Source organism: Biomphalaria glabrata, chromosome 1 (assembly GCF_947242115.1).
Source record: "Biomphalaria glabrata chromosome 1, xgBioGlab47.1, whole genome shotgun sequence".
Taxonomy (NCBI): domain Eukaryota; kingdom Metazoa; phylum Mollusca; class Gastropoda; family Planorbidae; genus Biomphalaria; species Biomphalaria glabrata.
In genome coordinates, this window is record NC_074711.1 from 28,404,179 (window position 1) to 28,422,181 (window position 18,003).

General features: G+C 34.4%; 1 protein-coding gene across 1 annotated transcript in view; it reads left to right on the top strand.

Annotated features, from left to right (window-relative positions):
• LOC106074993 (mucin-2) overlaps positions 1-18,003 on the top strand; it is a 40,192-nt gene that overhangs the window by 13,292 nt on the left and 8,897 nt on the right. Inside the window, exons 13-35 of the mRNA XM_056045178.1 lie at positions 94-230; positions 492-588; positions 798-2,269; positions 2,521-2,566; positions 2,732-2,779; positions 2,981-3,117; positions 3,379-3,475; positions 3,685-4,728; positions 5,089-5,336; positions 5,590-5,635; positions 5,802-5,849; positions 6,051-6,187; positions 6,449-6,545; positions 6,755-7,678; positions 8,039-8,286; positions 8,538-8,583; positions 8,750-8,797; positions 8,999-9,135; positions 9,397-9,493; positions 9,703-10,218; positions 11,925-12,175; positions 12,424-12,583; positions 12,723-12,885. Coding sequence (XP_055901153.1) covers positions 94-230; positions 492-588; positions 798-2,269; positions 2,521-2,566; positions 2,732-2,779; positions 2,981-3,117; positions 3,379-3,475; positions 3,685-4,728; positions 5,089-5,336; positions 5,590-5,635; positions 5,802-5,849; positions 6,051-6,187; positions 6,449-6,545; positions 6,755-7,678; positions 8,039-8,286; positions 8,538-8,583; positions 8,750-8,797; positions 8,999-9,135; positions 9,397-9,493; positions 9,703-10,218; positions 11,925-12,175; positions 12,424-12,583; positions 12,723-12,885 — 6,244 coding nt within the window. The remainder of the gene's footprint in view (positions 1-93; positions 231-491; positions 589-797; positions 2,270-2,520; positions 2,567-2,731; positions 2,780-2,980; positions 3,118-3,378; positions 3,476-3,684; positions 4,729-5,088; positions 5,337-5,589; positions 5,636-5,801; positions 5,850-6,050; positions 6,188-6,448; positions 6,546-6,754; positions 7,679-8,038; positions 8,287-8,537; positions 8,584-8,749; positions 8,798-8,998; positions 9,136-9,396; positions 9,494-9,702; positions 10,219-11,924; positions 12,176-12,423; positions 12,584-12,722; positions 12,886-18,003) is intronic.

An 18,003-nucleotide genomic window follows, 5' to 3' on the forward strand; every position in this document is an offset into this window, starting at 1 on the left:
GATTGTGGACATTTTTTTATGTTATCATATTTTGACATTAATTTAATGAATAAAGAGAATTATTTTAACAATTCTTTACTGGTCTCTTTACAGACTACTTTGGTGGTTCAATTTTCAAAGTTGAGGATAAAGATGGTAAATTCCTTAACATATATTTACTGATTTTGATTGTACCACCTACAAGTATGCAACTTGATGCATCTTTTGAAGGAAAAGTATTTATTGCTAAGGTAACTGTTTTAAAACTGTTGTATTTTCAAATGTATTAATGCATGCTGATAATATATTCTTACAAATGTTATAACAAATTTTTGTCTTTTTTCTTTGATTTTTAATATTATTTATTTTTATTTGAAAATAAAACCAACAATTTTTTGTCTTCTATCATAGTTCTATAAATTTAATATTTAACATTTTTGTTTCACAACAACAAAGTAAATTTGTGGATGTTTTTGTATCAATATATTCATATATATCCTTATTTATCACAGGATATTACTCTTGAGACAGTACAAGAAGCAAATAAGAGACCTTCAGTGTATGTTATATCAGACAAAGATAATAAAATTACACAAGAATCTTGTGAAGGTAATAAACCTAATTTGCATATGGTACATTGTATTTTGACTGAAGTTTTTAAAAGAATTCTTAAATAGTTAAATTATGGTTGTACATTTTCATAAAGTTTTTAAAAGTTTTTAAATTAACACTGCTACTGAAAAATGATTGAATAGACCTATGTTCAGAAAATTAAGATACAAAATAAATTGCTACACTGTGATTTCTAATATTCACAGAAATTCCTCCTGGTACAGAATCCACACAGACAACTCAGGGCCCTCCAACAGAGCCACAATTGAGTACTACAGCTGAAATAGTTCCTACTACAACTAGTCCAATAGTTTTTACAACTGAACAAACTTCAAGAAAAACTACATCACCTGGAGTTACAACAGGACCATCCTCATCTGAAAGTACAGCTCCAACTGGAACCACAACACCTGGAGTTACAACAGGACCTTCCTCATCTGAAAGTACAGCTCCAACAGGAACTACACCACCTGGAGTTACAACAGGACCATCCTCATCTGAAAGTACAGCTCCAACTGGAACCACACCACCTGGAGTTACAACAAGACCATCCTCATCTGAAAGTACAGCTCCTACTGGAACCACACCACCTGGAGTTACAACAGGACCATCCTCATCTGAAAGTACAGCTCAAACTGGAACTACACCACCTGGAGTTACAACAGGACCATCCTCATCTGAAAGTACAGCTCCAACTGGAACCACACCACCTGGAGTTACAACAGGACCATCCTCATCTGAAAGTACAGCTCCTACTGGAACCACACCACCTGGAGTTACAACAGGACCATCCTCATCTGAAAGTACAGCTCCAACTGGAACCACACCACCTGGAGTTACAACAGGACCATCCTCATCTGAAAGTACTGCTCCAACTGGAACCACACCACCTGGAGTTACAACAGGACCATCCTCATCTGAAAGTACAGCTCCAACAGGAACTAAACCACCTGGAGTTACAACAGAACCATCCTCATCTGAAAGTACAGCTCCAACAGGAACTAAACCACCTGGAGTTACAACAGGACCATCCTCATCTGAAAGTACTGCATCAACTGGAACCACACCACCTGGAGTTACAACAGGACCATCCTCATCTGAAAGTACAGCTCCAACTGGAACCACACCACCTGGAGTTACAACAGGACCATCCTCATCCGAAAGTACAGCTCCAACAGGAACTAAACCACCTGGAGTTACAACAGGACCATCCTCATCTGAAAGTACAGCTCCAACTGGAACCACACCACCTGGAGTTACAACAGGACCATCCTCATCTGAAAGTACAGCTCCAACTGGAACAACACCACCTGGAGTTACAACAGGACCATCCTCATCTGAAAGTACTGCTCCTACTGGAACCACACCACCTGGAGTTACAACAGGACCATCCTCATCTGAAAGTACTACTCAAACTGGAACCACAATGCCTGGAGTTACAACAGGACCATTCTCTTCTGAATCTACATCACCTGAAACATCTCCAACTACACCATCATCAGCAACAGGTTGTTCCCTTACAATGACACCTCAATCTCCTGATGGTAGTGCTAAATATGTTACATCTACTTCACAATATGATCAGAATAGAAAAATTGACTATATTAATAATAAGGATAATAATCTTCAGAAGATTAATGCACCAAATGGTTCAAAAGTGTTGTCTCCCACAGATAAGGTAAGTATTTTATTCTTTGATGTTTTTGCTTGTGTTCTACAAATTTGTAATTACTCTTATCTGTTTTAGTTTTGTTTCATTTTTAGAGATTTTAATTTCATAGACTATCATTGTGTTTATAGTCTTTATTTTTTTTTTTTGTATATATTTTAATTTTTTATTTTACTAAAAAGTTTTGAAGCATGAAGTTACCATTATTTACTGTTGCTTTTTTATATGTTGTAATTGAATGTTTTTTGTTTTTTCTTTAGTTGTCCTTTAGTGGTTCTGAATTCAAATACATCTATGTAGAGCTAGGTAAGTTTGATTTATCAAAATCTTACAAATCTTTTTGATTTTATCACTTTTATATAACTCTTTTAAATCTTAAAGTTCATTGCATTGGTTTGTTTACAAAAATATTACTTTTAATTACTATATTTTTTATGCCAGTATTTATTTGCAAAAATATTTTTTCAACAGCACCTGAAATTAATGGATCTCTTCCAAAGTCAGGATCATTTGCTATAGGTAATTTGCTGTTTTTTATTCTTAAAATTTCTACCTAGTTTATGTAAGTCATCCCAAAACCCTTGCATTACTCTTTTAATATTATCTTAATCAGATAAACACTTTTATGATTGTGGACATTTTTTTATGTTATCATATTTTGACATTAATTTAATAAATAAAGAGAATTATTTTAACAATTCTTTACTGGTCTCTTTACAGACTACTTTGGTGGTTCAATTTTCAAAGTTGAGGATAAGGATGGTAAATTCCTTAACATATATTTACTGATTTTGATTGTACCACCTACAAGTATGCAACTTGATGCATCTTTTGAAGGAAAAGTATTTATTGCTAAGGTAACTGTTTTGAAACTGTTGTATTTTCAAATGTATTAATGCATGCTGATAATATATTCTTACAAATGTTATAACAAATTTTTGTCTTTTTTCTTTGATTTTTAATATTATTTATTTTTATTTGAAAATAAAACCAACAATTTTTTGTCTTCTATCATAGTTCTATAAATTTAATATTTAACATTTTTGTTTCACAACAACAAAGTAAATTTGTGGATGCTTTTGTATCAATATATTCATATATATCCTTATTTATCACAGGATATTACTCTTGAGACAGTACAAGAAGCAAATAAGAGACCTTCAGTGTATGTTATATCAGACAAAGATAATAAAATTACACAAGAATCTTGTGAAGGTAATAAACCTAATTTGCATATGGTACATTGTATTTTGACTGAAGTTTTTAAAAGAATTCTTAAATAGTTAAATTATGGTTGTACATTTTCATAAAGTTTTTAAAAGTTTTTAAATTAACACTGCTACTGAAAAATGATTGAATAGACCTATGTTCAGAAAATTAAGATACAAAATAAATTGCTACACTGTGATTTCTAATATTCACAGAAATTCCTCCTGGTACAGAATCCACACAGACAACTCAGGGCCCTCCAACAGAGCCACAATTGAGTACTACAGCTGAAATAGTTCCTACTACAACTAGTCCAATAGTTTTTACAACTGAACAAACTTCAAGAAAAACTACATCACCTGGAGTTACAACAGGACCATCCTCATCTGAAAGTACAGCTCCAACTGGAACCACACCACCTGGAGTTACAACAGGACCTTCCTCATCTGAAAGTACAGCTCCAACAGGAACTACACCACCTGGAGTTACAACAGGACCATCCTCATCTGAAAGTACAGCTCCAACTGGAACCACACCACCTGGAGTTACAACAGGACCATCCTCATCTGAAAGTACAGCTCCTACTGGAACCACACCACCTGGAGTTACAACAGGACCATCCTCATCTGAAAGTACAGCTCAAACTGGAACTACACCACCTGGAGTTACAACAGGACCATCCTCATCTGAAAGTACAGCTCTAACTGGAACCACACCACCTGGAGTTACAACAGGACCATCCTCATCTGAAAGTACAGCTCCTACTGGAACCACACCACCTGGAGTTACAACAGGACCATCCTCATCTGAAAGTACAGCTCCAACTGGAACCACACCACCTGGAGTTACAACAGGACCATCCTCATCTGAAAGTACTGCTCCAACTGGAACCACACCACCTGGAGTTACAACAGGACCATCCTCATCTGAAAGTACAGCTCCAACAGGAACTAAACCACCTGGAGTTACAACAGGACCATCCTCATCTGAAAGTACAGCTCCAACAGGAACTAAACCACCTGGAGTTACAACAGGACCATCCTCATCTGAAAGTACTGCATCAACTGGAACCACACCACCTGGAGTTACAACAGGACCATCCTCATCTGAAAGTACAGCTCCAACAGGAACTAAACCACCTGGAGTTACAACAGGACCATCCTCATCTGAAAGTACAGCTCCAACAGGAACTACACCACCTGGAGTTACAACAGGACCATCCTCATCTGAAAGTACAGCTCCAACAGGAACTACACCACCTGGAGTTACAACAGGACCATTCTCATCTGAAAGTACTGCTCCAACTGGAACCACACCACCTGGAGTTACAACAGGACCATCCTCATCTGAAAGTACAGCTCCAACTGGAACCACACCACCTGGAGTTACAACAGGACCATCCTCATCTGAAAGTACAGCTTCAACAGGAACTAAACCACCTGGAGTTACAACAGGACCATCCTCATCTGAAAGTACAGCTCCAACTGGAACAACACCACCTGGAGTTACAACAGGACCATCCTCATCTGAAAGTACTGCTCCTACTGGAACCACACCACCTGGAGTTACAACAGGACCATCCTCATCTGAAAGTACTGCTCAAACTGGAACCACACTGCCTGGAGTTACAACAGGACCATCCTCTTCTGAATCTACATCACCTGAAACATCTCCAACTACACCATCATCAGCAACAGGTTGTTCCCTTACAATGACACCTCAATCTCCTGATGGTAGTGCTAAATATGTTACATCTACTTCACAATATGATCAGAATAGAAAAATTGACTATATTAATAATAAGGATAATAATCTTCAGAAGATTAATGCACCAAATGGTTCAAAAGTGTTGTCTCCCACAGATAAGGCAAGTATTTTATTCTTTGATGTTTTTGCTTGTGTTCTACAAATTTGTAATTACTCTTATCTGTTTCAGTTTTGTTTCATTTTTAGAGATTTTAATTTCATAGACTATCATTGTGTTTATAGTCTTTATTTTTTTTTTTTTTGTATATATTTTAATTTTTTATTTTACTAAAAAGTTTTGAAGCATGAAGTTACCATTATTTACTGTTGCTTTTTTATATGTTGTAATTGAATTTTTTTTGTTTTTTTTTTAGTTGTCCTTTAGTGGTTCTGAATTCAAATACATCTATGTAGAGCTAGGTAAGTTTGATTTATCAAAATCTTACAAATCTTTTTAGATTTTATCACTTTTATATAACTCTTTTAAATCTTAAAGTTCATTGCATTGGTTTGTTTACAAACATATTACTTTTAATTACTATATTTTTTATGCCAGTATTTATTTGCAAAAATATTTTTTCAACAGCACCTGAAATTAATGGATCTCTTCCAAAGTCAGGATCATTTGCTATAGGTAATTTGCTGTTTTTTATTCTTAAAATTTCTACCTAGTTTATGTAAGTCATCCCAAAACCCTTGCATTACTCTTTTAATATTATCTTAATCAGATAAACACTTTTATGATTGTGGACATTTTTTTATGTTATCATATTTTGAAATTAATTTAATGAATAAAGGGAATTATTTTAACAATTCTTTACTGGTCTCTTTACAGACTACTTTGGTGGTTCAATTTTCAAAGTTGAGGATAAGGATGGTAAATTCCTTAACATATATTTACTGATTTTGATTGTACCACCTACAAGTATGCAACTTGATGCATCTTTTGAAGGAAAAGTATTTATTGCTAAGGTAACTGTTTTAAAACTGTTGTATTTTCAAATGTATTAATGCATGCTGATAATATATTCTTACAAATGTTATAACAAATTTTTGTCTTTTTTCTTTGATTTTTAATATTATTTATTTTTATTTGAAAATAAAACCAACAATTTTTTGTCTTCTATCATAGTTCTATAAATTTAATATTTAACATTTTTGTTTCACAACAACAAAGTAAATTTGTGGATGTTTTTGTATCAATATATTCATATATATCCTTATTTATCACAGGATATTACTCTTGAGACAGTTCAAGAAGCAAATAAGAGACCTTCAGTGTATGTTATATCAGACAAAGATAATAAAATTACACAAGAATCTTGTGAAGGTAATAAACCTAATTTGCATATGGTACATTGTATTTTGACTGAAGTTTTTAAAAGAATTCTTAAATAGTTAAATTATGGTTGTACATTTTCATAAAGTTTTTAAAAGTTTTTAAATTAACACTGCTACTGAAAAATGATTGAATAGACCTATGTTCAGAAAATTAAGATACAAAATAAATTGCTACACTGTGATTTCTAATATTCACAGAAATTCCTCCTGGTACAGAATCCACACAGACAACTCAGGGCCCTCCAACAGAGCCACAATTGAGTACTACAGCTGAAATAGTTCCTACTACAACTAGTCCAATAGTTTTTACAACTGAACAAACTTCAAGAAAAACTACATCACCTGGAGTTACAACAGGACCATCCTCATCTGAAAGTACAGCTCCAACTGGAACCACACCACCTGGAGTTACAACAGGACCTTCCTCATCTGAAAGTACAGCTCCAACAGGAACTACACCACCTGGAGTTACAACAGGACCATCCTCATCTGAAAGTACAGCTCCAACTGGAACCACACCACCTGGAGTTACAACAGGACCATCCTCATCTGAAAGTACAGCTCCTACTGGAACCATACCACCTGGAGTTACAACAGGACCATCCTCATCTGAAAGTACAGCTCTAACTGGAACCACACCACCTGGAGTTACAACAGGACCATCCTCATCTGAAAGTACAGCTCCTACTGGAACCACACCACCTGGAGTTACAACAGGACCATCCTCATCTGAAAGTACAGCTCCAACTGGAACCACACCACCTGGAGTTACAACAGGACCATCCTCATCTGAAAGTACTGCTCCAACTGGAACCACACCACCTGGAGTTACAACAGGACCATCCTCATCTGAAAGTACAGCTCCAACAGGAACTAAACCACCTGGAGTTACAACAGGACCATCCTCATCTGAAAGTACAGCTCCAACAGGAACTAAACCACCTGGAGTTACAACAGGACCATCCTCATCTGAAATTACAGCTCCAACAGGAACTAAACCACCTGGAGTTACAACAGGACCATCCTCATCTGAAAGTACAGCTCCAACAGGAACTACACCACCTGGAGTTACAACAGGACCATCCTCATCTGAAAGTACAGCTCCAACAGGAACTACACCACCTGGAGTTACAACAGGACCATTCTCATCTGAAAGTACTGCTCCAACTGGAACCACACCACCTGGAGTTACAACAGGACCATCCTCATCTGAAAGTACAGCTCCAACTGGAACCACACCACCTGGAGTTACAACAGGACCATCCTCATCTGAAAGTACAGCTTCAACAGGAACTAAACCACCTGGAGTTACAACAGGACCATCCTCATCTGAAAGTACAGCTCCAACTGGAACAACACCACCTGGAGTTACAACAGGACCATCCTCATCTGAAAGTACTGCTCCTACTGGAACCACACCACCTGGAGTTACAACAGGACCATCCTCATCTGAAAGTACTGCTCAAACTGGAACCACACCGCCTGGAGTTACAACAGGACCATCCTCTTCTGAATCTACATCACCTGAAACATCTCCAACTACACCATCATCAGCAACAGGTTGTTCCCTTACAATGAACCCTCAATCTCCTGATGGTAGTGCTAAATATGTTACATCTACTATACAATTTGATCAGAATAGAAAAATTGACTATATTAATAATAAGGATAATAATCTTCAGAAGATTAATGCACCAAATGGTTCAAAAGTGTTGTCTCCCACAGATAAGGCAAGTATTTTATTCTTTGATGTTTTTGCTTGTGTTCTACAAATTTGTAATTACTCTTATCTGTTTTAGTTTTGTTTCATTTTTAGAGATTTTAATTTCATAGACTATCATTGTGTTTATAGTCTTTATTTTTTTTTTTTGTATATATTTTAATTTTTTATTTTACTAAAAAGTTTTGAAGCATGAAGTTACCATTATTTACTGTTGCTTTTTTATATGTTGTAATTGAATTTTTTTTGTTTTTTTTTTAGTTGTCCTTTAGTGGTTCTGAATTCAAATACATCTATGTAGAGCTAGGTAAGTTTGATTTATCAAAATCTTACAAATCTTTTTAGATTTTATCACTTTTATATAACTCTTTTAAATCTTAAAGTTCATTGCATTGGTTTGTTTACAAAAATATTACTTTTAATTATTATATTTTTTATGCCAGTATTTATTTGCAAAAATATTTTTTCAACAGCACCTGAAATTAATGGATCTCTTCCAAAGTCAGGATCATTTGCTATAGGTAATTTGCTGTTTTTTATTCTTAAAATTTCTACCTAGTTTATGTAAGTCATCCCAAAACCCTTGCATTACTCTTTTAATATTATCTTAATCAGATAAACACTTTTATGATTGTGGACATTTTTTTATGTTATCATATTTTGACATTAATTTAATGAATAAAGGGAATTATTTTAACAATTCTTTACTGGTCTCTTTACAGACTACTTTGGTGGTTCAATTTTCAAAGTTGAGGATAAGGATGGTAAATTCCTTAACATATATTTACTGATTTTGATTGTACCACCTACAAGTATGCAACTTGATGCATCTTTTGAAGGAAAAGTATTTATTGCTAAGGTAACTGTTTTGAAACTGTTGTATTTTCAAATGTATTAATGCATGCTGATAATATATTCTTACAAATGTTATAACAAATTTTTGTCTTTTTTCTTTGATTTTTAATATTATTTATTTTTATTTGAAAATAAAACCAACAATTTTTTGTCTTCTATCATAGTTCTATAAATTTAATATTTAACATTTTTGTTTCACAACAACAAAGTAAATTTGTGGATGCTTTTGTATCAATATATTCATATATATCCTTATTTATCACAGGATATTACTCTTGAGACAGTACAAGAAGCAAATAAGAGACCTTCAGTGTATGTTATATCAGACAAAGATAATAAAATTACACAAGAATCTTGTGAAGGTAATAAACCTAATTTGCATATGGTACATTGTATTTTGACTGAAGTTTTTAAAAGAATTCTTAAATAGTTAAATTATGGTTGTACATTTTCATAAAGTTTTTAAAAGTTTTTAAATTAACACTGCTACTGAAAAATGATTGAATAGACCTATGTTCAGAAAATTAAGATACAAAATAAATTGCTACACTGTGATTTCTAATATTCACAGAAATTCCTCCTGGTACAGAATCCACACAGACAACTCAGGGCCCTCCAACAGAGCCACAATTGAGTACTACAGCTGAAATAGTTCCTACTACAACTAGTCCAATAGTTTTTACAACTGAACAAACTTCAAGAAAAACTACATCACCTGGAGTTACAACAGGACCATCCTCATCTGAAAGTACAGCTCCAACTGGAACCACACCACCTGGAGTTACAACAGGACCTTCCTCATCTGAAAGTACAGCTCCAACAGGAACTACACCACCTGGAGTTACAACAGGACCATCCTCATCTGAAAGTACAGCTCCAACTGGAACCACACCACCTGGAGTTACAACAGGACCATCCTCATCTGAAAGTACAGCTCCTACTGGAACCACACCACCTGGAGTTACAACAGGACCATCCTCATCTGAAAGTACAGCTCCAACTGGAACCACAACACCTGGAGTTACAACAGGACCATCCTCATCTGAAAGTACAACATCTAGAACAACTGAAACTACTCCTGAATTAGGTTTACTTTTTTTTGTTATTAATTAAAGGCCATAGTTCGAAATAGAAGATAATTATGTGACTTGCTTATCCGTTTTTCAGTGTAATCATGCATGTCAATAAAGGAATAAAAATTTTGGCACTCCATTGTATGCAAAAATAGCACTAGGAAAGAATGACCACTTGAATAAGTTTGTCACAATCAATGGAATTACATGTGCCTCTTTTGTGTCTGATAATTTTTTAAGTAAATTATGATTTAATCATTTACATATTATTGCTTTCTTTCTATTTAGTCTACTATTCTTAAGGTCTCTAAATTGAGTGGTTTAGCTAAGGGTGTTACTCTAATCAAATGTGAATATTTGATTGTTTTTCTTTGTTGCATATGTTCTAGTTTCTTTATGTTTTTATGAGTGGGTCTTAAATAGAGGATTCATAATCTAATACTGACCTAACCAAGGTTATATAACATTCTAGTTTTTTGGTTTTGTTTTATTAGTAAAAAATTTCTTTTAATTAGCTCTTTTCTTGGTGGAAAGACATGTATTTGATTTAATTCTTCTAATTCTATTGTTAAATTTTAGAACCTTGTGTTTTTTTTATTGTTGTTTAAATTATGCGATTTTCTATAAATAATCAAACTTTTGTTTCTGAACGTGTCCTATTTGGTAGAGGATTTATATCAATCAGAAAGAGTAGCAGGCCCAAGACTGTTCCTTGAAGTATATCTGAGTTTAGCTGTTGCTAGCTCTTAGCATGGTTCTTTAAATAATCTAGCTGGTGTACCGCAGGTCCAGTTGCTTTATGTGGTTTAATCTTACCTTATAGCTTTTGGATCCCTAATTCTTGAATGTCTATATTTTCTATGATTTTTTTTACATTACACAATTTGTCTTTGTCTCCTGCCTCCTTTCAAAGCTTTAGGAACAAATTGGCAGACTTAAAAATCTTATAAATATATGTTTTTTTATTATCCTATTGTTTAATACTTGTTCAATCAACTTAACTTAAGGAATCTGGTAGGATGAAGGATATTTATTTTACCTATCAGTAATGTGCAAAAGATAATTGAGACTGGAAATACAAACAACAAGTGTCAGTTCTTGGAGTTTCTTGCAGTTGGTTCAGTATTGTCAGTTCACCATTTCATAATTCATGCATCTCCACTGTTACAGCACCAACAACACAACTTTTCTGTGGTGCTTTAGGTCTACCATGATAACTTAATGTTAAAGTTATTGGGCTGGTGGAAGGTCTGCTGTTCCAGGGTTCTAGAATCCACTGGGATTCTGAATTTTGTCATTTTTAGGGCACCCCTGAGTTCACCCAACTTTAATGGGTACCTGACTTGGAGAAAGTAAAGGCAGTTGGTTGTTATGCTGGCCACATGACACCCTGCTCGTTAACTCTTGGTCAAAGAAACAGATGATCTTAACATCTTAACATGGTCTGAACGAGGAACTTATTATATCCTTTTATTTTAAAAGTTCATAATGAATGTATACTCATTCATACTCAATAGTTTAAAATACATTTTATAAACCAGTTTATCATAGCTGTGTGGGTGTAAAAATTTCCAATAAGAATACAATAAAAGGCAATGAAGTCACTCTTCTCTCAAAAATTTGTTAATAATATTATAATAATTTAGACCAATTTTTATATACACTTTATTTTGTAAGTGGGTGGAAATTCACAAAATATTTGTTCCAACTTTACTTTCAGTTTGTCAAAACATCGTTGACTTGACAGATAAGAATCTATCAGAATTACCTATTACACAATTTGTAATTAATCCTACTAGTGTTGAACGACAAAACGCAAGTTTTAAAGTTCCACCTAGCATTTCTACTGTAGAAATATCAACAGTACTTTATCAGGGAGGTCAGCTTATGGCAGTTGGAATAGATGGAGATGTATCTTCTTATCAAGTTCGAATTTTGGATGGAAAAGCTGTTCTTTCAGAACCCATCAAGGTAAAAAAAATATTATTTAATTTTAGTTTTGCAATTTGGTTTTAGTTGTAAAGAAGTTTCAGAAAGTAAAATTGTCATGTTTCTGTTTCAAAAATCTATGAAAATCTTATTTGGCCATCTGAGTGACTTTAGTTACTTTCTATTCATCTGATGCCAATTTTATTTATATATTTAAACTAATTTGTCTTTTTAAAATTCAATTAAAAGTGTAGGCAAAGAATGGTTGTGAATAACATCTTCCTTTTCAGAACAATAATGGTGAAGAAACATTCCAGCCATCATCTACTTCAAGAAACTTTTTCAATGCCAACATAGCTGCTTCCTCTTCAATTAAAATTGTCATAACTGGTCCATCAAATGGATTTCAGTTTAACATAAGTGAATTGAAGCTATGCTTGCCAAAACTTAGTAAGTTTTTTATTTTTTTATTTTTAATGCTTTATTTGTTTTGTGTTGCTTTTCAAAGAACACATACTTTATTGAACATCCTTTTATTGTGAGAAAGTAAAATCATTATGTTAAAGAATTGTATTTTTATATTTTTCAGAATATTGTACTCTGAATTCTGAAGAAAAAATACTGACAGCATTAAAATTCTTACCAGCAAATAATGTTTTGGGTTCTACTCAGAACAATAAAACTGTTTACTATGGCTATAATGGTGATATTATTGAAGATGGTGTTGTGGTGACAGGTTCTTGCTACTCATGGTGAGTGTTTATCAGCATTTTAAAAAAGTAATTCTGAGTTAAAAGTGCAACCTAAAAAAATGTAAAAAAAAAGAAATTCTAATGTCTAGTGCAAAATGAAGAATGTTTTATTAATACATTATACATTTTACTATCAAAACTGTTTGGGTGGACTGGGGTATTTCCATAAAACTCTAAGTATAAACATCAAACATTTTAAAAGTCAAGGAGTCTATCACTTAACCAACTGCCATCTCCCATTCCTTATCATCCTTATACTTAATAATAATAATCTTTATAATTTATATAAATAAATATTTATAATAAGATAAATTGATTAAAAAAAAATAATATTTTTGTATTTTCTTACCTTTAAAAGATCTTTTGTCATGAAATAAGTTAATATTTCTGGAACAACAGCATAAAAAAAAAATACATTAACATTTATCAAAGGTGTCAAAAAAACATTTGATAACTTTACATAACTTTTAAAAGAAAAGTAAAATGTAAATTGGCTATATTTAACTCTTTCAAATTGAAGAAATATTTAAGCTTTAAAAACTTAAATACAAAGATGTTTTGTTAAAACATTGTAAAAATGATAATTATCATTACTATGGTAATGCTTGCACAAGTACAAGTTATCTGATACCATGTTTTGGGTATTTCATCTGACGCATTTAAAAAAAAATCCCCTTTTCCTATCTATGATAGCTAGTTATTATTTCAATGTCTCTCTTCATCCTTCAAGTGTTACTTTAGAAAATAAAAAAATTTGATATTTTAAGCTGATTAATGAAGTCATTCTAAAAGTCTCTAACTTTTAAATGGAAAACAAAAAGTTTTAAAACTATAAAATACTGTCATTTTTACCTACAACTTGATGCAATAATACAATAAACTATTGATTGAAACAGTGAATTTTTTTTTTATTCCCCCCCCCCCCCCCCCCAAAAAAAAAGGAGAAGCAGCTATTATTTTTGTACAATATTATCATTCTGTGCATGTATCTGACATGTTGAAATCTAAAAACAAAAGCCATTGAAAATCTTATATTGATATTTTTTCGTATTGGCTGTTTTTTCTCTTCTGAAAGCAAATTTTTCTGCTTTTAAAATAAATATCAGAAAGACTTATATCATATTTTAATAATAATAATAATAATAATAGGAGAGGCATTATTGAGAAAATAACTAATGAAATAGTTGCAATGAATTATTTACAATAAGGATGAAATGTGATTATGTTTTGTAGGCCAGGTTCACAAACTATACATCTTTATAAAAATGAGTTCATTGAATACTTTTGGATTTTAACAATGTAAAAATAACATTGATGTATCATGCCATCATTCATTTAAACAATACAATAATAATGGCAACTATTTCACCTCATACACGTCTATTTAGTTTAAGGGGGGGGGATAGGTTTGTAGTAGTTTGTACTTCTTATACTTGAGCTGAAAATAGTGAAACCTGCTTTTTGAACTGGTTTGGTTACCAAACAGATGGCAATGGGTGGAGCCTTTAAGTTGGTCAGAAAACACAAACTCTCTTTGTAATGCTGCTTTCTGTAAAAATGGTAAATATATGAGCAAGCTTTGTTTACAAAAAAAATGACTTTTATAGGAAGTAGAAAAATTGTGATGCATAACAATAAACATATTTCTATTATAGTTTTTTTACCATTTAAGATGGCTACCTATTCTCCATACCTAATATGCCTTTTATTTGATCAAATACTAGGAGGAATTATGAACTATTAATTTCATTACTAAAGCAAGGTAATTGTCACGGCCTGGTTCTTGTTATAGGCGTGATGACGCGAATGTCTCTGTGCGTTGTAGATACCTCTTCTGGTACTACTATAATGTTCTCTGACTTGTTAACTAAATACTTTCTCACACGCACTAGATTTGCAGGTGCGTGAGAACACTAACACACTGAACTCTCCGGCCACAACATTTAGAATTATTAATAAACGCTCTTGTAGCAGACATGAATTTTATTCACACAATAATATATTACAAAAGATATTGGCGACTTCAGCCATCACACATTATACATATCCAAGGAAATAAGTTCTGAACTCAAATCAATTATAATAACTTCAATACTAATACATAACTCTGCTGTCAAAAATATCCATAGCACTCCTCTCGCTCTTAGAGTCTAATATCTACTGAGGTGTCCACCTCGTGGTCAGTCCCCGACCAGGAGAAAAATCTCGTGCAGTTAGCACGGAATAGTTCAGTGACTACTAGTCACCAAATATTACAGGGGTTCTAAAACTGATACATGACAGTAATTTAAAAAGACTGCAACTATATAGTCTAGCTTTTTAAAACTTTTCAATCTAAACTTTATTACAGGAATTGAAAGAAAAAAGCTTTTTAGTGGAAATAATGCTCAGATAGAAGTTGTTAGATGGTAGTAAGCACTAAAAATAGTAAATCTTTCTGAAAGTAAACAAGGTTACAAAGACAGTTTGTGCGGAAATACAAACTCAAAATCGGCCCCTGTAGTGGTCTACTCAAGCGGTAAAAAGGCAGTTTCAATATTTTTAGAAAGAATATAAGAAACTATGAACTACAAGCTATCAACAACTACTATCCTATCTCAGTTTATACAAAAAGAAGTGTCGTGCTGTTGTATTGTTAGTTCGACTAATGACTTGATACCACAGGATATAGAAATTTATTAATGTTATTATTATTGAATTGTTAAAAATAATTTTATGTATTCGACGAACTGATAGTTACAAAGATATAATTAAATCCTAGCTATCACTTACAAAGACTGCTTCACAAATAAAGAGATTAGAAACAGGATTTATACAGCAATTGGACCCCACAATGACCTGCTAACCACTGTCGAAAAACCGTAAACTCAAGCTTTATGGCCACATCACAAGGTCATCAGGGCTTGCAAAGACCTTCCTTCGGGGAACAGTACCAGGAAAAAGATGAAGAGAAAGAGATTTGAAGACAACATGAAATAATGGGCAGTCCTGTCAGTCAAAGGACAGAGAGGAATGTAGAAAGACGGTTGACAGACCTTGTGTTTTGCCCCAATGGTCCAAGAGACTACGGGATAGGTGAAGGTGAAATGTGAATCTGGCCTAACTGATGTTATTAAATGATTATCTAATTGATCTAATTGATTTGTAAAGGATGAATCTTTAATTCAAAGCCTCAACAAATATAACTTTTTCACTTTAAAAAAATCCCTTTAGTTAGTGTTGGTATGCCTCATGATACTGATGATGTTCACCTGTTTGATATGAAACAATACTTATTAAAAGTTGTTTTAAATTATATTTCACTTATTTATAGCTTCGTGATCAAAGATGTGCACATTTCTCATTTTCTATGGACTCGAAGATGACTGCTTTAAAAAGCTTGCCGCAAACGTGGCATGGGTGGGTTAGGTCAGTTGCAGATATGTCTGCTTCTTCTCTCAGCTTTTTGTTGGTTCGGCGCTCTTTCGCCCTGGCCACTCTTCTTGATTCAAATCTTGAGACTCCGAGATTCACAGCTTCACACCATGAGGAGCGATCGAGAGCTAGTGCTTCCCAGCCGAGATTGTCGATATCGCATTCCCTAAAGGAGCTCTTGAGAGATCTTTGTAGCGCTTGTATTGGCCTCCCTGGGAGCGCTTTCCTGCACACAACTCCCCGTAAAGAAGTCGTTTGGGAAGGCGTTTGTGTGGCATGCGAACTACATGTCCCGCCCATCGAAGTTGGGACCTTTTTACTCTCTTATTTATACTGTACATGTTGGACGTTTTAAGATTTCTGTGTCTGGTATGTGGTCGGACCAACGCACCTTATGGATACTCCTTAGACAGCGTAGGTGGAAGGAGTTTAGGTTTTTGGTGTGGTGGGAATATAGGGTCCAGGACTCTGATGCATATAGGAGTGACGGGAGGACTACAGCACTGAGGACTTTGTTTTGTGGCTATGCTAAGTGCTCTCCGTTGCCACACTTGGTCTTGAAGTCTGCCAAAAGCAGCACTGGCACGAGCAACACGGAGGTCAACTTATCATCTAGAGGGGCGTTTGCTGATATGGTGCTTCCCAGATTTACAAACTTTTTTACGTTTGCTAATTTCTGGCCATCTATGAGAATGTATAGTTCTGTGACAGATTTATTTGGAGGAGGTTGGTGCAGCACTTCTGTCTCTTTTACATTTTTGCAGGCATTAGTGAAGAGGTACAGGCTCTTTTGAAGGTCTTCTTTGTTTGCGGCATTTAGAGAACAGTCATCTGCGAATAGTAGGTCTCTGATACATTCCTAGTTTACCCTGGTCCTTGCCTTGAGTCTCTGAGCATTGAACAAACTTGCATCGGTGCGATATCGTATGCCCACTCCGATGCTTTCTGGCATCTTTCAGCATGGCGGTGAACTTTATGCTTAAAAACGTGGGAGCCAGCACACAGCCCTGCTTCACTCCATTTGAGACAGGAAAAGGCTTGGAGTAGTCTTCCTTGTCTTGGACTCTTGCTTGCATGTCATCAAGGAATTGACGCACCATAGTTATGAACTGATCCGAACAGCCGAATTTGGACATGATTTGCCAAAGGCCGTCACGACTGACATTGTCAAAAGCTTTAGTCAAATCTATGAATGCAGTATAGAGATTTGAATTTTACTCTCTACATCAAACTACCTAAACGGCCCCAAGAATGCAAGCATGCAAAGCGCCTAGATGTTGGTAAGCTCACAAACCCAGATATCAAGCAAGAGCTCATCAACGAACTAGACAGTTAAATTAAAACTCTGCACATCTACAAGGATGTGGAAAACAGCTGGAATAAACTAAGGGATTTTGTGTACTCTTTGGCTAGTAGCGGTCAGCCAAAACGCAAGCATCAAGATTGGTTTGACGAAAACAATGTGCAAATTGAACAGCTTTTAACACACAAGCAACATTGCTTTAAGGCCTTTCTGTGTAATCCAGCTTGCCCCTAAGCAGAGAACACTACACTAATGCCAAACGAGAGGTTCAGCGGAATCTGAGGCTCGTGAAGGAGTCATGGTATAACAAAAAAAAGCAGAAGAAATCCAGTCCAATGGTGACAGTAAAAATGCAAAAATGTTTTTCAATTCAAAGCTTTTTATGGTCCTCATCGAAATGG